General features: G+C 55.3%; 1 protein-coding gene and 1 pseudogene across 1 annotated transcript in view; both read left to right on the top strand.

The window, feature by feature from the left end:
• BCR (breakpoint cluster region) overlaps positions 1–24,621 on the top strand; it is a 135,063-nt gene that overhangs the window by 81,883 nt on the left and 28,559 nt on the right. Inside the window, 5 exon segments of the mRNA XM_011956348.1 lie at positions 9,393–9,453; positions 10,958–11,010; positions 11,508–11,648; positions 21,855–21,976; positions 22,897–23,065. Of these exon segments, the coding sequence (XP_011811738.1) occupies positions 9,393–9,453; positions 10,958–11,010; positions 11,508–11,648; positions 21,855–21,976; positions 22,897–23,065 (546 nt within the window).
• Positions 1,335–2,300, top strand: LOC105521986 (annotated as a pseudogene).

The following is a 24,621-nucleotide window of genomic DNA, read 5'->3' as shown; positions in this document are numbered from 1 at the left end:
TGGCCTCCCAAGTACCAAGTACTGAGATTACAGGCGTGAGCCACCATGCCCAGCCTTTTTTGTTTGTTTGTTTTTTAATTTATATTTATTTAGATAGGTATTTTTAGAAAGAGCTGGGGACTCCCTGCATTGTCCAGGCTGGAGTGCAGTGGCTCTTCACAGGCGTGATTCCACTGCTCATCAGCACGGGAGTTTTGACCTCCTTCGTTTCCAATCTTGGCTATTTTACTCCTTAGGAAAACTGGTGGTTCCCGACTCCTGGGAGGTCACCATATTGATGCCAAACTTAGTATGTAGTGCACTGCAGCCCAGAACTCCTGACTGAAGCCATCCTCCGGCCTCAGCCTTCAGCATGGCTGGGACTCTAGGTGCGCGCCGCCACACACTGTGTGCACACACTTTCCCTGAAGCAGGCTTCCTCCACTGGGAAACAAGTCCTCTAGGGGCAGATGTGGCCGGAGGCCAGGCCCCCTCTAAGCATGAAGAGCATGTGATTCCTTACAAGCCCTGCCCCCAGCACTTCTGGACTACTGAGACACCCAGCTCTGTCCTCAGGCTCCCCTTGGCTGATGCTGGGGACTGAGTTTTCTGCTCTGAGGTGTGGCTTTCCTGTACGGGGACCCCTCCCTCTGCCGCCCTGTGCTGCAGACCCCCCCCAAACTCCAAGCCAGAGCTAAGGCTTGAGGAACACACAAAGCACTTACTTTGTTCCAGTTCTTGCTTCCTGGGGCTCTTTCCGCCATGGCCAGAGAGCAGGAGGCTATATTTTGATACATGCTGCTCCCTCCGTCTTTGAAGCCCCCCGCGTTTCTCCCTGTGTGTGCAAGCAGTTTTAAACCTAGTGGAGGGTGGTGGCTCGGGCTGGGCTCCGCGTCAGGACCCCCCCACCCCCCCGCAACGGTGGCCTGGGCGAGGTCGGGGGGCGTAGAGGTGAGGAAGCTGCAAGAAGGGAGGGTGGTGAGGGGGAAGCGAAGGAAGGGGAAGGGGAAGAGGAAGGGAAAAGCGAGCAAGAGGGGCAAGGTGGAAGAGGAAGCGGGGCGGAAGGGAAGCCCGGGCCGCAGATGGTGAAGAAGGCAGCGGGGCTGGGGGTTGAGGCGGGAGCAAGGGCATGCCTAAGAGAGGAAACAGAGGGAGGCGGAAGCATGGAGGAAGGGGCGAGAGGCATCATCAAAAGAGATGAGGGGAGCTCAGGGGCCGGAAAGGAGGCACACGGAAGAGTATGGGAAGAAGGAGGAATGGAGGGTCAGGGCTAGGCATTGGGAGGGCGCCAGGCTGAGAAGAGCACAAGGACGAGGGGGTCAGGTTGGGCCTACATCTCCGGGACAGGGGTGGCCATGGCGGTGGCAGCCAGGGAGGAGGAGACGGCGGTGGCTTGGGCGTTGGCCGGCTGCAGGGTCCGCACTCTGGCGCCTGCCAGAGGTGCTGCTGCTGCTCATCTGCTCTTACCTGGACTTGCGGGCCCTCTGCTGCCTGGCCCAGGTGTGCCGCTGGCTACCGCCCTTCACCAGCTGCGACCTGCTCTGGGAGTCTTTGCTGGGCATGATGAGGACGTTTGCCACTTTGCACTGGCCAGCTTGCATATTGTCAGTGCAGGAGGAGATGGGAAGATTGGCGTTGGTAAGATTCATAGCACCTTCACTGTCAAGTACTCGGCTCATGGACCGGAGGTGAACCGTGTGGATTGCAAAGGGGGCATCACTGTGAGTGGCTCCAGGGACAGGATGGCCAAGGTGTGGCCTTTGGCCTCAGGCCGGCTGGGGCAGTGTTTACACACCATCCAGATTGAAGACTGAGTCTGGTCCATTGCTATCAGCCCATTACTCAGCTCTTTTGTGACAGGGACGGCTTGTTGTGGGCACTTCTCACCCCTGAGAGTCTGGGACCTCAACAGTGGGCAGCTGATGACATACTTGGGCAATGACTTTCTCCGAGGGGCTAGGGTGCTGGATGTCATGTATGAGTCCCCTTTCACACTGCTGTCCTGTTGCTATGACACCTATGTTCGCTACTGGGACCTCTGCACCAGTGTCCGGAAAGGTGTCATGGAGTGGGAGGAGCCCCACAGCAGCACCCTGTACTATGTGCAGACAGATGGCAACCACTTGCTGGCCACAGGTTCCTCCTGCTACAGTGTTGTACAGCTGTGAGACCGGCGCCAAAGGGCCTGCGGCTGCCTGCACACCTTCCTGCTGACATCAGCCCCCACCAGCAGCCCTGTGTGCTGCCTGCATCTCACCACCAAGTATCTCTATGCTGCACTGTCTTACGACCTCCACGTCCTGGATTTTCAAAACCCATGACTGTCAGGGCCACCCCTGCCTGTGGGCCAAGTTGACCAGCAAGTCAGGGACCTCTCTTGGCTGGAGGGTGCAGTGATAGCTCCTCCCCACTGCCCCACTGTGCTCCTGGGCCTGTGACCCCAGTGCTCAGGCACCTTACACTAGAGACTTCTGACTCCTGGGGCTTTGGGGCTTACCAGAGATGCAGTCCCTCCCAGGAAACTGTTGGAGAGGCAGGACCTGCTACATTAGAGGAGTGAGGCTGAACCCAGGCTTTGCGACCCTTTTGGCCAGAGCAAGGATCTGGCCTGGAGAGGCTTGTTAGAGCCACGATAGCCTATGGAGTGAGGTGAGATGCTCCCACCTTCCCAGATGGTTCCTTTCTGCCCCTTCCTGGAAAGAAGGATGAGGCTGCCAGTAGCTGGCACCAGCCAGACCTCACCCTTGATTAACCTCTCGGGGCCAGGAGTTCATTCCTGGGGCACCGTGGCCTGGTTTTGCTTTGAAACCAAGAAAGGGCAAAGGGAACCCAGCAGTTCTGAGTGAGTTCTGAGCCAGCCCTAACTCAGGCTGGCTGTTGAGACATGCTACAAGTTTCATTTTTGTAAAAATAAAGCTTGATTGTTCAATTGTTCACAGAAAAAAAAAAAAAGCAAAAACCTAGCAGACGTGACGTGGCCAGCCGTCCTCCTGAGAAACAGAGAATCGTGGTGTTGGGGAAAAAAAAAACACACACATCCAGAGCTCTTCCCCAAATAATATTCGGAAATCACTCAGAGAGTTTTTTAAAATTTTAATATCTCAGGAACACTGGAATTTAACTTTGGAAAGTTTCCGCTAGCTTCCCTGGAGGCCTTGAGGTACCTTCGTGCGTCAGATGGTGCAGCCGGAAGACTTGGTGGAGAGGCTGAGGTTGCAGTGGGAAGTTGTTCCCCATAACTATGAGCTGAGTACTCATGTGTATTCAACCTGGGCTGGGTGCTAGGGACTCCCCAAGGACAGATAGGCCCGGTGCCTGCCCTTGTCCCCATGACCAGCTCAGTAGGGTTGGCCCAGCATCGCTCTGTCAGGCTTCCCTGTTGGACAAGTCTTAGAACCAAAGGAGCTCGCAGTGCCCTGCCCAACTCCGGTGCCTCTTCCAAGCCCAGGAACTCGTGATCCCTGTCCAGTGGTTCAGAAAGCCAGACTCAAATGCGGCTCCTGCCACCTCCTCCTGTGGGGCTGTGCGGGCTGACTTCCCTGCTCTGGGTTATGTTTCTGGCTGAAGTTTTCACAACTCAGAATTTTTATTTTTCTAATTATTTCAGACTTACAGGAGAGCTGTAAGAATGGGGCAAAGAGCTCTAGTATAGCCTTCACCCAGATACACTGATTGTAACTTTTTGCCACATTTGCTTTCTCTTTCTGTGCACACACAGATGCACATGCACATACACACACATGCACACAAGCACAAGATGTTTTGCCCCCTGAATACTTCATTGTGTATTTGCTAAGAACAAGAATATTCTCTCCTATAACCCACAGTACAATTTGTCAAATTCAGGAAATTTCACATTCATAAGATACTATTATTTAATATGTAGTTCATGTAAATTTCCCCCAAGTTAACAGTTGCATTCTTCACAGCTGTTTTCATTCTCTGATTCAGGCCCCGGTTTAAGATCATGTTATGTACTTGATTGTCACATCTCTCTAGTCTCCTTCAATCTGTACCAGTTCCTTAGACTTTGCTTGTCTTCCATGACCTTGACTTTTTTTTTTTTTTTTTGAGATAGAGTCTCCCTCTGTCGCCCAAGCTGGAGTGCAGTGGCGCAATCTTGGCTCACTGCAACCTCTGCCTCCTGGGTTTGGGCGATTCTCCTGCCTCAGCCTCCCCAGTAGCTGGGACTACAGGTGTGCGCCACCACCCCCAGCTAATTTTGTGTGTGTTTTTAGTAGAGACGAGGTTTCACCATGTTGGCCAGGCTGGTCTTGAACTCCTGACCTCAAGTGATCTGCCTGCCTTGGCCTCCCAAAGTGCTAGGATTACAGGCATGAGCCGCCATGCCCAGCCAACCTTGACATTTTTTGAAGGGCACAGACCTGCTCGGGTTTGCCAGTTTCCTCAGGAATAGCTTCACGTTCTGTGTAACAGTACCACAGCAGCAAGGCTGTGTGCTTCTCAGTGCATCAGATCCGGAGGCACGTTTTTGATTAGCGAAAAGTGTGGGAAGGAATTGCTTAGAACTTCTCACAAGCCACCTGGAAGGTGTGAGCTCCTGGAGCAGAAGGGAGGAAAAGTCTTGAAAGGAGTCCTCCTCCCAAGACCCCTGAGACCCTGCTCAGCTGTCAGCTCTTCTGAGAGGCTGTCCTGGTCATGACCACATTCTTGAAAGCAGCCTTGTTGCTCTCAGCCCCTGTCCCGCTTGTAACCATCTGCCATTACATTCCTTGTGTGTGTTCATGCATGTGTTTATAAGCGCTCTCCTGTAACACCAGCTTTGGAGGGCAGCGCTGTGTCTGAATTGTTTACCACTGTGGTGACGAGGCCTAAAGCAGGCCCTTAGTTGGGCTGGGAGGCACTCAGTGACTTGCAGAGGAGGGAAAGAAAGAAGAGCTCTGGGCCTCATCACTGTACGGATGAGGAAGAACCTAGAATTGGAGGATGCAAGGACTCCTCCGGTGATCAGCATGGCAGGGGCCTGGCAGGTGTCTTCCGGCTGCTACCCTTTCCTCGTACACTCTAAGCCCCTTCTTGCAGCCCCTGTAGGGAGCAGGGCCAGAATATCAGACAGTGCCAAGGGTGCCTGGTTTATCCAGCATCTGGGATTGTCATCTGTAGAAACATTAAATTCAATATAAATGCAAATGCACATGGAAATAAAATTTAGGTTTGACACAAAACAAATGCCAGGAGCCGTGAATGCCTTGGGCTTCCAGCTTGCAGTCAACTACAGTGGGAGTCTCCAACCCTAACCAGTGTGTCCCCTGGGTCTGCCCTTACACTCCCCAGGACTGGGTTTGCTGGTTTTTCCCTCGCTGCCCATAAAGGTGTGGTGGGGCCCAGAGATGGAGGTGTCTGCTGCACTCACACACAAGGCAAGTTTTTGCTGAATTGAGTGCATGTCTAAGCAGTGAGGAGAGCTGTTATTGTCATTGGTTTAATAAAGAACAAACAGAACACCTTGCCTTACAGCCAGTCTCCCCCCACCAGGTGGGCAGCATGACACCTGAGCACCCTCACCAGGCCCAGGATGGGCTCGTGTCTGTGCAGCGGGAGGCTCTCCTCTGCAGAAGCAGCCGGACTTGGCATTTCTTTTTTTTTTTTTTGAGACGGAGTCTTGCTCTGTCTCCCGGGCTGGAGTGCAGTGGCTGGATCTCAGCTCACTGCAAGCTCCGCCTCCCGGGTTTATGCCATTCTCCTGCCTCAGCCTCCCAAGTAGCTGGGACTACAGGCGCCCGCCACCTCACCTGGCTAGTTTTTTTTTTGTATTTTTTTTTGGTAGAGACGGGGTTTCATCGTGTTAGCCAGGATGGTCTCGATCTCCTGACCTCATGATCCGCCCGTCTCGGCCTCCCAAAGTGCTGGGATTACAGGCTTGAGCCACCACGCCCGGCGGCATTTCTTATGTGTCTGAAGGGACTGGACATGGTGTGGAACACCATGGGTGGGATGGGGGGTGACCTCCGTGTTCAGGGTACACTCCTGCAGCCAGAATGAGAAGGTGCCGTGTGCAGACACTTGTCCAGATTCACTGACAACCTTGAACTTCAGCTGCCGCTCATGGCACCATTTCAGTGAATGGGGTGGGAGGAATAAGTAGCTCTGGAAGGGAACTGTTACCTGCCTGGTGCTGTGAGTCACTTCTCAGCATGTCATTTTGGGAGCGGGAAGTGTGCTGGGTGCGTGGGGAGGGGAGCAGGTGGGAGGGAGCAGCACGGAAGCGCCGAGGCCTCTGCAGCCTGTGAGCCGTCTGCTGCCCCTGGAGTTTCTGCAGAGCTGTGCACAGGAGGAGCCTGCTCTTCCGAAAGGTGGGGGAGCAGCAGCACCTGTCCCACTCTCTCTTCTTGCCTCCCCCTCAGGCCAGCCAGCTGGGTGTATACCGGGCCTTTGTGGACAACTACGGAGTTGCCATGGAAATGGCTGAGAAGTGCTGTCAGGCCAACGCTCAGTTTGCAGAAATCTCTGAGGTAATGCCTTGATGCTGTTCAGACAGGTGCACCGCTGACTCCCACCTGTACCCTCCACCTCCCCAGGAGAACAGAGTGCACCAGATCAAGATCTGGTCATGAACCGCAGCTGTTTCCAGATTCTGTTGGGTTCATTGCGTCAGCCCTATGCTGGGGATGCTGTTGTGTCCAGACAGAAGGAGCAGCCCACAGCGTGTCCGGCCTACTCAGGGGCAAGGGCCTGATTCTGGGGGTTGGCCAGGTTCCAGGGACACTGCACTGTCTGTCTGCAGTGAGGGGTGTCTGTAGTTCTGCCTGTTAACAGCTCTCACCATAGGAGTCCTGAGGCTGACTTTGTACCTGGCACTGGAGGCAAGCCTGGAGGTGTCCCACTTTTCCTTTTCTAGCCTGCCAGACCTTGAGAGCATTGAGGAAGCATTGAGGGGCTAGTGCTGTGGGGCGAGGGCTCATGTCACCTGTGCTTTGTAGACCCACGTGCAGGAGCAAAGCGACAGGTTGGAGCTGTACTACCCCAGGCCCTGGGTCTGAGAGGCTACTGACTCCCTGCCTGCATTTAGCCCTAGGAAGCTGAAACCTCAAACCGTGCAGTGTTAGCACCCAGGGCCTTGAAAGACTCATTCAGAAACAGAGACCATGAATGGGCCATTCAGGCAGAACCCAGCCGCACCCCTGGGTCTCTACTCTCCAGACTGGGGTTCTTCCTGCCCTTCCCCAGCCTGTGTCTGCCTGGTGGCCACTCTGCAACATTTTCCTCTTTGGGGTCCCTTGCTTCTTCATGAGCCCCCCATCTCGCTGTAGCTTTGCCTTCTGGCTTGGCTTTCCCCCACCCAGCAAGCGTTCTGAGGAGAAAGCCCTCCAGGTGAGAACCGCAGGGTTAGAAAGAGAGATGCGCACTAGAAATAGGGAGTGAATGCGGTCACCCTTGCTGGGACACACCCTCAGCTGTCACCCCTGGGCTTTGTTCCTGAGGCTTTGTGCCGTCTTACTGTTTATTGCAGGATGGAGCATCACGGGCTTCGCTCTGATGTCTCCAGTGGTGACAGTACCTGCCGCCCTGTTCCTCCAGAGTCTGTGGGGCACCCTGCTCCGCCAGGTGCTGCTGGTAACAGGCTCTGCTTGCATCTGGGGCTGCAGCTCCCTCCCCACTGCCAGACTCCCTCTAGACCATTCAATCTGTTCTCTTTTCCTTTTTCATTAAACTAGCAACCCTCCTCCCCAGCAGCTGGAATGGTGGCACCGAATTTCAACTGACCCTGACAAATCAGGGACCTGATCTTTTAAGAGCAGGTTACAGTTAGGTGGGCAAGTTTAAGTCCATCCGGACAGGTTTCTGCAGAGGAGGGAGGAAACACCATGGGACGCCACCTGGGGATCACGTGGTCCCACCAACCGTGCACCGGTGAATTCTGACCTATGGCTGAAATGCAGGGAGTGGGATGGGGCTCAGGACCAGCTGCAAACCGACCCACTGTGAAGGTTTGTGGCACCTGCACCGTCAGGGCGACATGCACTTTGGTTCTTGGTGTTTCAAAAAAGACCCAGAAGAATTGGAGCCACCCAAAGAGAGCAGAGTCAAACTCAAGGAAGAGAAAGCAGCAAGTCCTGTGGAGGTGTAGGGAGTCAGTGCTCAGGCATGGGAGTTCGAGGATCACCCGCAAGTACAGGAAGGAGTGGGGTTCCATGGAACACCAGCTCTCCAGACAGTGGGTAATAGGACTTACCTGAAAAGGGCTTTGGGAGTCAAGCCAGTTTGGGAAATACAGGGTTAAACCAAACTCATAAGTTTTCTTGAGGCAGCTGTTCCTGGAGCTCCTAGATAACTCCCAAGCATAGCACTGTCCACGGATACGTGGGCTGCCTCCCAGGCTCGTGTGAGCCCAGCACCTGGTTTTTGCAGTCTTTTGTGTGGCTCTCCCACCCCCTCACACCCTTTGGGAACTGCTGAGTCAGATGTACAGAGGAAAAATCACTGCGAGGGCTGTTAAACTCTCAGGAAAGGTACCAAAGTGCATGGCAGCGTTTGGCCCCAGTGAGCTGGAAAACACTGTCTTTTGGTCTTGAGATGTTTCCTGCAGCACAAGGGGTTGGCAGAGCAACCTCAGAATCTCTTCCGTCTCTGCTGTTTATGCTTTTGTTCAGAAGCTTAGTACCAGAAATTAATCTCAGCTCCTTCCCAGAGGATTTTAGGCACACAGGATCTTTTATTCTACATTTCTCTAGTGGTGCTTTCAACGCAGTTGTATCAAAACAGCCTAGGCTGTTCACTTACAAGCCCTGCTGTTGCCCTGGGAATCTTAGCACGTCATTTTTTAGTAAGTACACTTGCAAATTCGGAGAGGGCAGGTGGAGTTATAATCCAGTGTCGGTCTGCGGTGGTGGACCTGTCCTGGCCGTCTCCAAAGATGAGTGCTCTTCTGAACCACCAGCCCCCTGCGTGCTGTCTAATTGCCCCAAGAAAACAGTGACGTGTGTTTAGGAGTGTGCTCCTATTGGCCTCCATTTACAGGATTCTCTGTGTCAGAGATCTCAGCCAGGCATGATTTTGTTCACAAGGGACACTTGGCAATGCCTGGAGACATTTTTGGTTGTCACAACAGCAGGAAGGCAGACATGGTCCTGTACCTATAGGTAGAGGCCAGGGTAGCTGCTCAGCACCCTACGGTGCCCAGGAAAGCTGCTCAGAGAATTTGTAGCCCAAAATGTCAACAGTGCCCTGGCTGAGAAGCCCTGTCCCAGGTAGACCGCAGCATCCGGCGCATCCTGCGTGCTTGGCTTGCTCGTGTGTCCCTGCACACCCTGTGATTTCAGTCTCGGCTCAGAAGGTGCCTGGGGTTCGTTTCAGTGAGGAGGGAAAGCTGAAACTGCTGCCAAAGGGGGAACGTTCTGCTGCATCAAAGCTGCTTCTGTCATCTGTGCGAACATGCGCTTTTCTCTCTGCAGAACCTGAGAGCCAGAAGCAACAAAGATGCCAAGGATCCAACGACGAAGAACTCTCTAGAAAGTGAGTTCTGCATGCTGAGGTCTCTGTGTGCCCTTGTCGGGGAGGCTGCTGCTGGCAGAGAGGGTGTCGTGGAAAAGCAGACACAGTGCCCAGTTGGGTCACCCCTTGGTGCCTTCCCTGTTCTACTCTTCAAATAGAGTGAGGACGAGGAAAGAACAATTCAGGGAGGGCAGGGAAGGATACCATCAGTACCAGTTTGCCACCAAGAGTAGCAACAAGGTGCTGCTTAAATTGACTTAAATGTCATCACGTTGACCCCAGTGGCCTTGTAAGGAGGAATTTTTTTTTTTTTTTTTTTTTTTTGAGGCAGAGTTTCGGTTCATTGCAGCCTCTGCCTCTTGGGTTCAAGTGATCCTCCTGCTTCAGGCTCCTGAGTAGCTGGGGTTACAGGCACATACCAACATGGCCAGCTAATTTTTGTATTTTTAATAGAGACGAGGTTTCCCCCATATTGGTCAGGCTGGTCTTGAACTCCTGACCTCAAGTGCCTTGGCCTCCCAGAGTGCTGGGATTACAGGTGTGAGCTGCCGCACCTGGCTGTGAAGAGGATTTTATTTTCTGTTTTTGCCGATGACAAGTTTAGTCATAAAGTAATCTGTGCAAAAGACAGGCTCTAAGTGACTGGGCAGAGATTGAGTCCAGAGTTGCTGGGAAAGTGGTATCAGGAATTATCAGTCACTTCTTACTTTAGTTGTGAAGGTGTTGTGAATAGTTACACTTGCAGAGAACAGCAGGCCCTGGAGCTTTTTGCCCCGAACCTCAGTTTCCCCATCTGCAAAATGAAGATAGCGATGTGTGCCTTACGCTGGTCGTGGGAGTCTTGTGAGGAACACATTTGGCTTGTCTCAGAACACACCTAAGCGTCCGTGCCTGGGATTGGCCACGCTCACTGTCATCATGGAGAAGCACGGGTGGCTGAGGCTGGCCAGGGCTCCTGCCATGCCAGGGAACTGCTCCCACTGCAGTGGGGCTCATGTGCCTCTGGAGTGCGGGTGTCCTCAGGCAGGCAGGTCACCAGAGAACCTGTCAAACCGAGAGTTGTGTCCGCATCTGAGTAGGTTTCTGCCTGTCTCAGAGTCAGGCATCTGAAATGTCTCAGGATCGATGGTAAGAGCAGCTAAGTGGTTTGCTCAGCTTATCCTCTGGGCTGGGGAGCAGGTCTCCCTCCAGAGTTGGGGCCCTCCCCAGCCCATCCTTGCCAGGGTGGGCTCCCTGACCTCAGGCTAGAGGAGCGGCAGTGCTGAGCCTTTTTAGCTGTCGTCACCGAGCCAGCCGTGCAGGCTTGGGTCTGACAGCTGCTCTGGACTCTGCATGCAGTGAATGTCCTGGACTTAAGGCGTTCCAGGTGGGTGCTCTAGCCTTGCCCTTGTCACTGCGCAGAGGGGAGATGGAGCCTGTGGAGGCTGGGGCAGCCCCCTCTCCACTCACTCTTGCACCGAGGGTGTCAGGTAGCTGGTGTGCTTCTCCATGTGCAGCCTCTCTCACCACCCCTCTCTCTCCACAGCTCTGCTCTACAAGCCTGTGGACCGTGTGACAAGGAGCACGCTGGTCCTCCATGTGAGTCACAGCGCCCCTCCGGACTGGGACCAAAACTGCCCTCTCAGGCACACACAGCAACAATGTTCTGAGACCTTTTTTGGTTGTCATAGCTGCAGCCAAGGGGGTGCTACTGGCATCTGATGGGTAGAGGCCTGGGATGGTGTTCGACATTCTGTAATGCAAAGGACAGCTCTCTCTTGCCCCTCAACAAATAATTACTCCACGCAAAATGTCAGCAGTACTGAGACTGAGAAACCCTGCCCTAGACCTAAAAGGAGCCCCTCTTGGCTGTGTGCATGCAGCATGGGTTTGCTGGAACACATCTAGGACCTGCTTCCAGAACGGTGCTCACACAAGCTCTGTCCGCAAACCCCAGGCCCATGTGAGAGAGGCAGTGGTGACACTGAGGGAGCTGGTGCTCTGGGCTCCGTCTGCATTTTGTGTCTGCGCTTTGCGCACAGTGGCAGGTGTCAGTGATCCTCTGTGTCTAACTCGAATCTTTCTTCCTGGGGCAGGACTTGCTAAAGCATACTCCTGCCAGCCACCCCGACCACCCCTTGCTGCAGGACGCCCTCCGCATCTCACAGAACTTCCTGTCCAGCATCAACGAGGAGATCACACCCCGACGGCAGTCCATGACGGTGAAGAAGGGAGAGGTGAGTGTGGCAAGGGATGGCTTGGGTCTGCCCAGGCTGCTGAGCTGGGGTCATGCAGGGTACCCTCGATCTGAGGCCTAGAGCCCCTCCTGGTCCTTGCAGACCTTGCCTTTTGGGATTGGTGAGTTTGGCAGCACACTCAGTCCTGTGTGGAAGGTGTCTGGGTGCAGTTGCAGGGGTGACCCCACATGCAGCATACTCTCCAGGCAGCAGCCATCACCATGCCTCACTCAGCCACCTCTTTTCTTTTCTGTCATTGTGGGTTATGTCCAGGGACCCCTTTTTTTATCCCCCACACTCTTGCCAGCTCAGGCTCCCCAGCCAAGGAGACCTGTGCGAAGGAGGTGAGTAGGAGGATGGCATTTTGTCTGCCTGGAATCCTCCTACTTCCTCCTGAGTGCTTTCATTAAAAAACAGTTAACATCGGGTTTAAGGATTAGAAAGGGGGATTCGTGATTTGTGTCTGTGACGTGAGACTGGATGAAGCACTTCACGTCTTCCTCTGGGAAGACTCTCCTTCCCGTTCCCCCTGTCACTGACGAATTCTGTGTGCACGTCATTGATGAGCAGGCATGGCCTGTGCCCGTGCCGCTCTGAGCCTTCCTGGGCAGGGCCTGGCACATAGTGAGGCTGTTTCATTCCCAGGCAGGTAGCAGCTACTGAGAATGGCTGAGGCGTGCAAGCTGGGGAGCTGGTGTCCAGGGGGAACAGCTTTTGTCAGAGGCAGTGCTGAGGCGAGGGGAGCTGACCCATGGCCTCAGGGGTCTCATGCAGGGACAGGAGCTGTCTGGCTCAGGCAGGACACAAAATGGGCATGAACCTGACTGTAGTTGCCTCTGAGAACCGCCTCATGGCTGGGCACCATGGCTCATGCCTGTAATCCCAGCACTGGGAGGCCTAGGCGGGTGGATCATGAGGTCAAGAATTCGAGACCAGCCTGGCCAACATGGTGAAATCCTGTCTCTACTAAAAATACAAAAATCAGCCAGGCACAGTGGCAGGTGCTTGTAATCCCAGCTGCTTGAGAGGCTGAGGCAGGTGAATCGCTTGAACCCGGGAGGCGGAGTTTGCAGCGAGCCGAGATCTCACCACTGCACTCTAGCCTGGGTGCACACAGAGTGAAACTCCATCTCAAAAAAAAAAAAAAAAAAAAAGACCATCTCCTACTCTTCCTTCTCATTTGTGTGCCATGTGGTTGGCAGTGTGCCAAGGACACAGGCCCTGTCCTCAGGGCCCCCACAGGGTGGACCTGCCCAGCACATGGGGCTTGCTTTCCTCCTGCCCTGGGCCATCAGGCAGGCAGCTGTCAGCCCCATCTGCTGCACACCATTTTGGGAATGTTACTCTTGAGTACCCAGAGTCTAATCAGAGTTGACCTGGAGTGAGGGACTTGGTCAAGTTTCTCCTGGTGGGCCTGGCCCAGGAAGGGCATGGAGGAGGAAGGAGCTGTCCGCTCCATTCCACCCTCCAGCTTGTCAAAGCCCTGGAGCTGGGCAGACTCAGGGTCCCATGCCAGCATCGTGAGGAACGACCCACTGGGTGGCCTAGAGCTTCTCCCAGCTGGGCCCATTCCTTGTCTTTGCAGCAAGGTGGGAACATGACCTCACCTCACTGGGCACCTGGGCTCCCAAATGGTCATGATTTAGCGGGAGTCCTGGCCATCCGTGTTGGCTCCTTGGCAGTCTCAGCTCTTTGAAGGTGGAAGTGGGTCCGTGGCACCTCCCAGGGGAGGTGTTGAGCAGTGCTGGTGTTCCCCAGCTGATCATCCCATGACTGGGACCTGGGAGTGGTGGGGGATCAGATCTTGCTTCTTAGGGCAACAACCGGGCCCTGCCCCTGGTTCTCTTCCCTGGCTCAGGGCCACAGAAGGAGAGCAAACCTGTGACAAAACTGGGCAGTCCACACAGATCTAAGTGGATGTTGGGTTTGCTTCTTCTAAGCCTCCATGTGCTGGGTGGGTTCCTCCCAGGCTCGCCCTACCCTCCTGAGACTCCTGCTCTTTCTTTTCTACTGACTGTTCTCTTGTGAGCGCTCTGACCTCCTGGGAGGTGGACGTGGGTGTCCTTTTTCCCATGGCTTTCCCTGTGCCACGTCTGCTCCCTGCAACTCCAGCTGCCATTTAGCATCCCTAGAGAGAAGGAAGGGCCTTCTCAGCGCTCGAATCATTGGAATCCACTGCTTTGGGGAATTGAGAAAAACGCGATGTTGCCTAGAAGTTGGCACCCAGGCCCTCATTCCTGCATCCGTCCCCATGGGGGCTGACTTCATGCTTACCCATGGCCACGTCTCAGGGCCACCAAGGAGGAAGTGTAATTTAAGAAGGGCTGGGTGCGACTGGGCGCGGTGGTTCACCTCTGTAATCCCAGTGCTTTGGGATGCCGAGGCAGGTGGATCACAAGGTCCGGAGTTCAAGACCATCCTGGCTAATACAGTAAAACCCCAACTCTACTAAAAATACAAAAAAATTAGCTGGGTGTAGTAGTGGGCACCTGCAGTCCCAGCTACTCGGGAGGCTGAGGAAGGAGAATCTCATGAACCTGGGAGGCAGAGGTTGCAGTGAGCCAAGATCATGCCACTGCACTCCAGCCTGGGCAACAGAGTGAGACTCTGTCTCAAAAAAAAAAAAAAAAGAAGGGCTGGGCACTTCACAAAGGCAAGGGCCTGGATCTGCCTCCTCCCCAGCACCTCACCCTGGTGGAGGGGCATTTGCTCGTTGAGGAGGGGTCACCTGGGTGCCTCAACTGCAAAGCAAGATGGAGGACTAATGACTCTAGAAAAGTCACTGTGGGTCTGACCAGCACCCCTTCATTCAGAGCTTTCTCTCCGAGGCATGTTGAGGGAGGTGGCTTGATGGTGGCTAAGCCAGGATGATAGACACAGATGCCTGTGCTGTGCCCCAGCCCCTGCCATTCCTGGAGCAGATGCCACTAATCAGTTGGGCACTCCAAGCCTGAACATGCTCCTCTCAGTATCCTCTGGCACTGCCCAGTGGGTTTGCAGTCCTTGATACAGAAAGAAAGATGCCAGATGGGCGAAGCCCCGTCAGGTTCTGCTCTCCCTCACTGCTAAGAGTGTACTGATTTGGGGACACCCTTTTGCTTCCCTGGGTGCCCGTGCTCTCTGAGGGCAATGATGCAGGGTCCGTGGCCCCTCCACTGGGTGTTGAGACTGAAAAGGTTTCACAGCCTGAGAGGGACTTTATGAAAGTGAGCGGTGATGACCTGCCTGCATGCCGCCATCTGTGTTGGAGGTGACGGGCAAGCTCCTTTGACGTCACTAGCCAGGAAAGGGGGGGCAGGAGCTCCAGGCTACTTCCTCTTAGAATTCGCAGCCAGGGGTGGGGCCTGAGCTTTTCTCTTCTGCCCATCTTTTAGTTTGGTACATGACATGGAGTGTCAAATTCCCGAAGGGAGAAAGGAACCGTGCCTCTGAGATCTGATGACGACTCTGGGGTCAGAGGTGATCTCCCTTTTACATATGAGGAAATTGCGACTCAGAGAGGTTGAGTGTCTTGCCCACAGTCACACAGCCACTAAGTAGCTAAGCTAGGATGCGAGTGAGGCCACAGGCCCCCTGGTCACCTGTCTGCCCCTCGGGTGTGTTACTCTGGCTCCCTTACTCCTCTGTGAGCCAATAGGACGTTTCCACCCATCCTCTTGTTCCTGCACTACCTGGAGGTAGGAAGGAGGAGGAGATGTCCCTTTTAGCTCTACACGCTACCCCATCCCCTGCTGCTGCTGCTGCTGGGAGTGCGTCAAGGGGTTGGGGCTGTTTCTGGCTTCCCTGGCATTTGATGTCAAGAGGAAAGCTGCCTCTGTCGGCCTGGGTGTTTTGAGGTTCTCTTGCAGTAACTACTGGGCCTCCTGGGAGGCGGCCCATTGCTACCTGCTGAGCCTAGGCAAGTCTGGCATTGAGGAGAGGCCCAGATGTGAGCCCTGTGCAGGGTCAGCCACCCCAGCCCCAGACCCCCACTGTGGCTCTTGTAATCTCATGGCCCTTTTCAGCCACATCCCACGACTCCAGGGCTGTGCTTTTTGGGGAAGAGTGACTTTGGGCTGCATTCCAGACGGCTCCTTGATGCTGAATGGTGGCCGGCAGGTGCTCCGGCTTCCCAGCATCCTGGCCCAAGTACACCTGGGGGCCATGAGCCACAGGTGCTGCCAGGAGAATGCCTTCCTTAGCCTCCCCAAAATAACAGGCTCAGAGGATCCCGCAGGCACAGTTTCTTTCCAGGCCTGGGTTCTGAGGGCTGGTGGGTGGTGCTCATTTGTTTAGCTGAATTAACTTCACAGTTAGATAACCGATCCCTCTACTGGATGACTTCCCACGTGGTTGCCTGTCTGTCTCCTCAGAGCCTTGGCACCATGTGCTGCTCAGCACCCCCTCGGCTTGGGCTCCACAGCATAGTGGATGATCCAGTTTGGATGTTTTGTTTCCCAAGAGCCAGCCAGGCAATGACCTCCAATACCTGTTCTCTGCCTGGGATCCCAGAGGCCCCTCTTATAGGAAGAACACTGGCAGTAGTCCAAACGGGAGCTGCAGGAAGGCCCTAGAGCAGGAAAGTACCACCAGTGCAGGCTTGAGGCTGAGAGATGGTGAGGCTTGGGCAGAGGAGAACCAAGGTCTTTCAGTTGATGATTAAGGAGTTGGAGAGCAGGCTGGACATGGTGGCTCACACCTGTAATCCCAGCACTTTGGGAGGCCAGGGCGGGTGGATCACTTGAGGTTAGGAGTTCGAGACCAGTCTGGCCAACACGGTGAAACCCCGTGTCCACTAAAAATGCAAAAATTAGCCGGGTGTGGTGGCACGTGCCTATAATCCCAGCTACTCGGGAGGCTGAGATAGGAGAATTGCTTGAACCTGGGAGGCAGAGGTGACCATGAGCTGAGATCACGCCATTGCACTCTGTACTCCAGCCTGGGCAACAGAGTGAAATTCCGTCTCAAAAAAAAAAAACAGTTGGAAAACTGTTGGAGAAGCCAGAACCTGTTGACAAAGTTTGCAGGGGTGCTACGGAGAGGGAGGTGCCCACTCCAGAGGTGAAGACAGGATGGGTGGGATTCTCAGCTCCACTGGACACCAAACAGAAGCTGTAATGGCAAGGCTAGTGCCCATGTCGAGGGCTAGGCCTTTCTGGACCCTTCATAAACATTGGCAAACAAAGCTTGGGTTCTCGACTTGTCTGGGCCAAGTTCTAATTCCTTCCAGGAGCGTGGGTACGTTGCTTACCTCTGAGCTGTTTCTTCTCCAGGCAGTAGTGAAGCTGGAGCCTGCTGCATGGGAGGGTTCTGTGGAGTGAGATGAGATGTTTTACGTCATGCTCTTTTCACACCTTCTTGGCACCCAGAAAGAGCTCAGCAAATACTAGCTGCTACCAGCCACCCTGACTGTGACTATCAGCCAGCATTGTTCTTCCCAGGCCCCGCCCTATCCTCCACCTGGCATAGTGTTTCTCATAGCATAGGAAACTTTCTGGGCCACATTGGCCGTGGGAGGCTTTCCTGGGGACCAGAGAGTCTACAGGGATGGCAAGTCAAGAGCAGGTGAGAGGGAGGTAAGGACGAGCAGGACCCTTGACCTCATTCTCCACTGCAGTGTATATTGGTCTGCCTGGTGACCCTCATTGCTCCTGGTCCCACTGCTGAACCTCTGGATTCTGCCACATCCCTGCATAGACAGGGCCACTGACAGGCAGTGGCAGCCAGTTCAGTGGCACTCAGCCAGGTCTCCAGGGGTGTGCGCTTTGCTCTGGGGGCAGGGTAGCAGGGGCTGAGGCCACTGGCTGCCTTCAGGACCACCCCACCAGCCAGCAGCTGACAGCTCCACCTTGGTCTTCACTTGGGCCGTCTTCCTTCTCCACTTTCTCAGCTGCTACATGGGCATCTTTGGCAACTTTTCTTTGTCCCACCAGTCAAGGCCCTGCTGATTTGTTGATGATCAAACTGCAGTTCTTGTACCTGGGGAAGGTTTCCAGCATCTCCATGGAGCCGTGGTCTCTGGTTGCTGGAGCATGTCATGGTCGGTTCAAGCTGCTGTAACAAAGTACTGTCTGCTGGGAGGCCCACACACAGGCCTTTACCTCTCACAGTTCTGGAGGCTGGAGATCCAGGGCCAGGGTGCCAGCAGGGTCAGGTTCTGGTGAGGGCAGTAAGAAGCACGGCTGCCATCCGACTGTATCCTCACATGGCCTTCCTGGGAGTGGACATGGAGAGAGAAAAGGACCTGTCTGTCTTCTTCTTCTTATGGGGACACTTACCTCATCCCGTGGGTTCGTCTATGGCTACTCACCTCGCAAAGGCCCCACCTCCAGATACCAGCCCGTTGGAGTTAGGGCCTCAGCATGAATTCTGAGGGGGACAGAAATTTTCAGTCTTAACAGTGTGGTTCTTCCAGACTGGCCTTCCTGGGAAGGCCCTGGATAGGCTGTGGGTGGGGGGTAATGTTGCACTGGCGACAGCTAGAGGAGGTGGCTGGCCTGAGGGGAGACCCCTTAGCAAGGAGGTGCCCCTCACGCCCACCAGCCTGACACGACCCCCTCCTCGGAAGACAGAAGGCACATAATGATGTGACCTCACAGGGCCTCGGTTTCCTTGTGTGTAGAAATGAGGGTTATGGTGCCTGCCTCGTAGTGTCCTGGTGAGGAGTGAGTGGTGTGATTCACGGGAAGCTGTGACTGTCACATTTCCACCTGCAGAGGACATGGTGAAGGGTGACAGCCCCGTGTGAGACCCTGCAGGTCAGTTTCATTTAATCCTGAGAACATACCACCAGACAAGTCTTTCTCACCCCATCATGTTTAAGGAAACAGAGGCTCCAAGAAATGGAGGAGCGTAGCCAGCATCATCGTCACAGAGAATGAGAAGGGTAGGCTCGTGACAGTGAAGATGCAGGCTGTCCTGGCCGCCCTTGCTTTCTGGGGACTCCTGTAGGGATGATGATTTTAGTTGTTCAAGGAGACAGGTGGTGTTTCTTCCAGCTGGTGTTTCCCACCTGGGATGTGGGGGGACTCCCCAAGGGGAGTGTTGTCCTGCCAGCTGGGGCCTGCTGCTGTCCCACCGCCCTGCCCCGCCCCACAGCACACACGGGGACCCACGCCCACACGGGGTTACTTGCACCAGGACACACACAGGCCTCACACGCACAGGGACATGCCCTTGCTTGGAAACACACACACATAGAAACATGGAGATACACACAGTGAGACACATGGGCACACACCTACCCAGGCCACAGGTCTGTGTGGGGTTCCGTGCATGAGGACATGCTCAGGCGCTCACACTCACACGAGAATGAACACACCCGGAGACATGGAGATGCACAAAGGGACACACAGAGACACAGACACAGAACACATAGGATCTTCCCCTGTGCCCTTCTCACACACAGGCTCCCACGGTGCCAGCAAGCCAGCTCTCCAAAGTGTGGTGCTGTCCCTGTCCTGGGCCATTGAGGCCCTGGCCCTCTCTGTCCCACAGCTCTAGCTGGGAGTGTTTGCCCTAGGTGAGATGCTGAGCACTGGGGACAGTGGTTTCTAGCCACGTGCCCTTATGCCAGCTTTGGGATGCAGTCAGGATTGTGACCCTGGCCCACCGTTGCCGTGCGCCCTGGAGGACGACTCAGGTGGGCTATGTGGGAAGCCTGTGCTGATTTCAAGGCCGACTGTCCTGTATTCCAGGCCGGGGACCAAGCTGCTGAGTGCTTCCGAGAGGGACATCTGGGCAGGGAGTGACATAGGCCACACCACGTGGGCCTGCCAGCTATGTGCTGGTGCTGTGTGGGCTGGGAGGGCAGGGGCCAGGTGACAGGCACTGCAGAGCAGGGCCTAAGATGCTGTGACATGCTGGGGTGCCTGTGGCTTTCGGGCTTCCCTCAGATGAGAATTGCACAGGTGGGTGGGGGTTTGGGGAGGCTGTGGCAGCATCAAAAGAGTAGCCCAGAACCAGCCAAGTCCACTGTCCGAGCCTCCCAGGCCTTCAGCCCGCACCCCAGAGGGACCACATCCTCCCCAGAGTCAGGCCTGTGTCCTCTCAATGTGGCATGCTGGCATGTGGGTGCTACAGGCGCCTAGTGTGACACTCACTGGCCTTGCTGAAGGCTGAGGGTGCCCCAGAGGTGGGTTGTGGGGAGCCACTGCTGGAGAGGGAGCTGCATTTCTGGCCCACAGGCAGAGTGAGCTGGGTCTGCGGCTTCTGAGCTGAGCATGGGGTGCCCTCTGCTGGTGATGGCAAGAAGCTCAGTGCCTTTGTATGGAGAAGGCTGCCATCCAGCCCCGCCACTGTCCCCAGAGGGAAGGCGCCTGAGACCCCTCCTCCTAGGCCAGGAGGCCGTTTGCTGTGTCCCTGCCAAGAGGACATACTGCAGTCCTTCCCGAAGGACCAGAGAAGTGTCCTGGTCTCAGTGTCCTGGGACCCCACCCAGACCTGGTCCCCGCTGCAGATGCAGCAGTTTGGGTTACCTGGCTTCAGCGCTCCAGCTCTACATGATGTTTCTCCAGGTACACGTCCAGTTTCTTGCTTCCCGTGGGTGTTGTCACCAGGCGGCTGTCTGCCCTCGGCAGGCAGGGTATGGGTGAGTGCCGATGAGTCATGGCCTTGGCACGCCGGCAGTCTTCCTACCCTTCCACTTATGGGCACCAGCGGCCCGTGCGTAAGTCGTTGGTTCCCCCTCACAAGAGCCAGCTGGCTGTCGTGAGCCAATCTGCTTATGATGGTGACGTGAAGCCTCCACCCCGAGAGTGTCGGAGACCTGGCCCAGGCTGTACTTGCCAGTGGGGAGCTCTGCTGCCTGCGGCCCCAGAATGGGGGAAGTTCAGAGAGACAGAGGCTCCCCGAGAAGAACCTCAGGCGGCAACTGACAGCAGGGCGAGGCCCCTGGTCTGACTCTAGGACCAGCCTGACTCCCTGAGAGTACAGGGCCTCCTCACTTCTCGAGGTGGGGACAGGTGCACCGCCTGCGGGGAGACACTGGGTTTTCACACCCTCTGTTGTATGTGCCTCCCCTGTGAGCCTTCCCTGAGACCAGGTGGGCTGGGTGCCCACTAAACACTTGGTCTCTCTCCCACGAGGTTGTGGGCTCCTGAGGGTAGAGGCCTCTGAATGTTGCCCCTCGCTTTCTGCACTGCCTGGAACAGAGGGTGTACCTCGCTGAAGCTCAGTTTTCTCCTTAAGGACCTGCCTAAGCCTGTTGTAGCGACTGGATCAAATAATTCAGGCGATGTGCTCGTGCACTGGTCCCAACATGGGGAAGGCTTGCTGCGACGGCCTCTCTTCCTATCCCTGTACCCTCGGCACAGTGCCCAACCCTGTGAGGTACCAGGCATGGGTGACTTACCTAGACATGCCCATTCAGCAGCCCCTTGAGCAAAAAGGACCTACCCTTGCCTTTCAGATGCAGACCAAGAAGCAGAAAGGCACGTGGCTTATTAGCCTATGCTCCCTGCCCTGTGCTGCCCACCTGCACTCCGCTTTAACCCTTCTCAGGCCACAGGTATCCAGGCAGGTGTCAGAGGTGCAGCTTCTGCACACCGGGGACCCTATCCATCCTGCTAGTTGGGAGGACTAGGAGTTCCAGATGTGAGACCCCCAGTTCCTGCTGCCCTCAGAACCAGGCCCAACCCTTGCCATGACCTCGAGGGCTGCCACTTTTCAGAGTGCACTGGGCCCATCTCCACCCATAGACCATACTGCCCCATCTTTACCTCGAGTACCAATCTCTTCCCACCACAGGGGCCTGTGCCTGAGATGGTCCCTCTACAGAAATACCTGTTCCTGGCAGAGCTGGCTTGTTGCCCATTCTGGCTCTCTGCTGCCACCCTAGAGAGGCACTGGCTTCCCTGTTTAAAGCAGGCCCTCCCATCACCCATCTTCACAGCAGACTGTTCCCTTGGCTCTGTGCCCCTCCAGACCCACAGCCGTTACCTCCCCATCTCCCCCACCCTCCCACCCTCTTCCAAAGGTGGAACACACAGGAGGGATTGGGAAATTTGCTGAACAAAGAAGTTACACATAAGCCCTGATCTGTTAGCAGGACTGTGAGGTGAACAAAACATTCTGGAAAGTGGGTGTGACGGTCAGATGTGGAGGGAGGGAAATCTTCCCAGGGAGAGAAAGTCTCTGGGTCAGCCTGCTCCTGCTGGGCTGGGAGGGCCGAACACACCCCACCCATCACCCCAGGCTGCCCTGACCCCGCCTTCCCTGTGCTCGTAGCACCGGCAGCTGCTGAAGGACAGCTTCATGGTGGAGCTGGTGGAGGGGGCCCGCAAGCTGCGCCACGTCTTCCTCTTCACCGACCTGCTTCTCTGCACCAAGCTCAAGAAGCAGAGTGGAGGGTGAGTGACGATGTGGCCCCCATCCCGGCGGTGACCTCCCCCTGACGCTCCAGGACATGGAGGGCCCTGTCTTTACATTCCGGCTCCACTTGAGCACAATGCCAGGCTCAAGGTTAAAGATTGTTACTAGCAATCTGGAGACGTCATCAGGCATCATGGTGACCAGCTTTGACTCCCGTAGTGAGGGGTAAACCTGACCATGGCTTCCGGCACCATTGCAGAAAGGTCACCTCAGGACCCATCCGGGAAGCGTGAGGTCAGGGGCTGCAGGCAGTGCTGGGTGGTGACTGCCTCTATCTCCCCGTGCCTGGTGGTGGCTTCTAAGTTATTCTCGGCACAGGCCTGCACACATTTCCCTCCTCCCTCCAGGGATTGGGTTCACCCAGGTTGCACCAGGTTGGAACGGAGCAAAGAGGGCCATGTTGGGAAGGACCAGCACGGGGCTCTTCCCTGCATCCTGCCGTTTCCCTGCTGAGAAGGTTTAATCAGTCAACTCAGAGGACAGCCTTAGTTCCCCCATCTGTCAGGCGAGGGGATGACCAGCTAGATCTGTAGTCCCTCAAACTCTATGGCCCTGGGGGTGGATTTCAGTCCTGTCCCGTCATCGTGGAGCCTTGATATGCTCCCACATGAGCCTTCAACCTTAGGGCCAGCTCAGGATAAGGTGGATCTAGACTCCTGAGATGCCTGGGGCCTGTGGTCACATGTTCAGAGTGTCTGTTCCCAGGAATCACAGTTCCCAGGAATCCCAGTGCCTGCCAGTGGCCTCATCCCAGTCTGTTCCATGGAACACGTGCTGGGTTTTAGGTCAGGTAAACCATGTATGGCCAGGAACATGGGCTCTTGGCCTCTTCACAGCAGTGACATCAACCACGGAAGGCAGCCGGTGCATGTGAACGTTCTTCTCTCCCCATCCCCAGCAAAACCCAGCAGTATGACTGCAAATGGTACATTCCGCTCACGGATCTCAGCTTCCAGATGGTGGACGAATCGGAGGCAGTGCCCAACATCCCCCTGGTGCCGGACGAGGAGCTGGACGCTTTGAAGATGAAGATCTCCCAGATCAAGAGTGACATCCAGAGAGAGAAGGTGCATGCCAGGGGAGCAAGGGCCGGGTTCAGCGTGGTCTGAGTGGGCAGCAGCCCCCGCACCCGGCCAGTGGGTGCTTTCTGCATCAGGCCTCTGGGCCCCAGGTCTGGTCTCTGGGACCCATGTAAGCTCTCAGCTCTGGGAGGGCTGGCATCTGGGCACAGGTAGGTGCCCAGTTCTGAGAACCCCCAACTCAGTGGGGAGCACCATACCAGAGCGGCTGCCAATCCAGCCCTCCAGAAAAACGAAAGGAACTAGTCATGGTCACTACAATGTGCCTTTCACGGGATACTTCCTGCACCTGGTGGACTGCCTCATACTTGGTTGTCTGACCTGTGACTGGGGGTCCCTCTCAAGAGAAACTTGTTTATACTGGCAAGTTTAAACTGGGTCCAGTTTACGTCTGCCTGACCATTGCTGTGGCACTGGGAGCCTGATTGTGTGTTTTCACTGGCATCCCCGGGGAAAACTTAACCTAAGCAAACACCTCCTAGTTTTTCAGAAGCACACCACCACAATACGAAACAAGTTCAGAGATTTTACCTATAGGTTTTGGACAAGGAGGTGCCATGAGTAGGGAGGGCAGTCTTCTGTCCCTGGGTCACACAAGGCAGAAGTGAAGAGTCAGAGAGAGAAAGAGCACATGACAGCTAGCAGTATTTATAATGGAACAGGGTGTGATCCCTTGTAAGTTCACAGACAAATGCCTGGATGGTCCTTTTAAGGAAGCAGCAGGAACACGGGAGCTCAGTCAGCTGGGCGGGAGAGAGGCTTCTGGGTTCTCACCTCTGGCCACGGGCTTGAGCTGTTCGAGTGTGTGGTCTCCTGATACCCAGGCTGCGTCCTTTGCTGTGTGGTTGCATTACACAGGTGAAGTACCGAGTCACCAGAGAGAAAGTCACAGCCAGACAGTGGAGGGCTTGGAGTAGTCCAGGATGCGGGGCTGGGGGAGGTGCTGGCTGTCCCCCATGCAAGCTACCTTGATGTGGGCCAGGCCCAGGTGAGAGTGCCACCCCTCCAGGTATTCAGGACTACTGGTGCTTGGTTTTTTCCAGAGATGTTTGAAGACTATAAAAATGGCAAGGACGAGCCCCTCAATCAAAGGTTAGCCAGGCTAGAGGAGGCGGGTGGCAAGAAGGTTAGGCCTGGGTCCAGGGATGCCCAGGTAGGGTGGATGCAGCAGGACAGGAGTTCCTCAGCCCTTGCCCAGCTGTCCAGCCTGCTGTACCCAAACCCAGGATACTTAGGAACACGGGGAGCTTCAAGACTGGGGTGAACATTCTATTGTGCATCCTTGTGGGACTGTGACCTCCAAGGTAGGGTGTCCCCACATATAGTGGGAGCCAGTGCTCAGAGCAGCTGAGGCCTATTGACTGTTACTGTTGTATTCTCCATGTTCAGCTCTTTGGGGGATGGGATAGGATGGAGCCCTACCTGGTGACAGGCAGCACAGTTTTCTCCTCCCCAGGGATAGTGGCTTCTAGAGTGAAACACGCAGCTCAGCGTAGGAAGGGCCTTCCCATCCAGGTTCTGTTGACAGTCGTCTGGCCTTCTGC

Source organism: Colobus angolensis, unplaced genomic scaffold (assembly GCF_000951035.1).
Source record: "Colobus angolensis palliatus isolate OR3802 unplaced genomic scaffold, Cang.pa_1.0 Scaffold415, whole genome shotgun sequence".
In the NCBI taxonomy this organism is placed as follows: domain Eukaryota; kingdom Metazoa; phylum Chordata; class Mammalia; order Primates; family Cercopithecidae; genus Colobus; species Colobus angolensis.
This window is presented reverse-complemented; position numbering and strand designations above follow the sequence as displayed.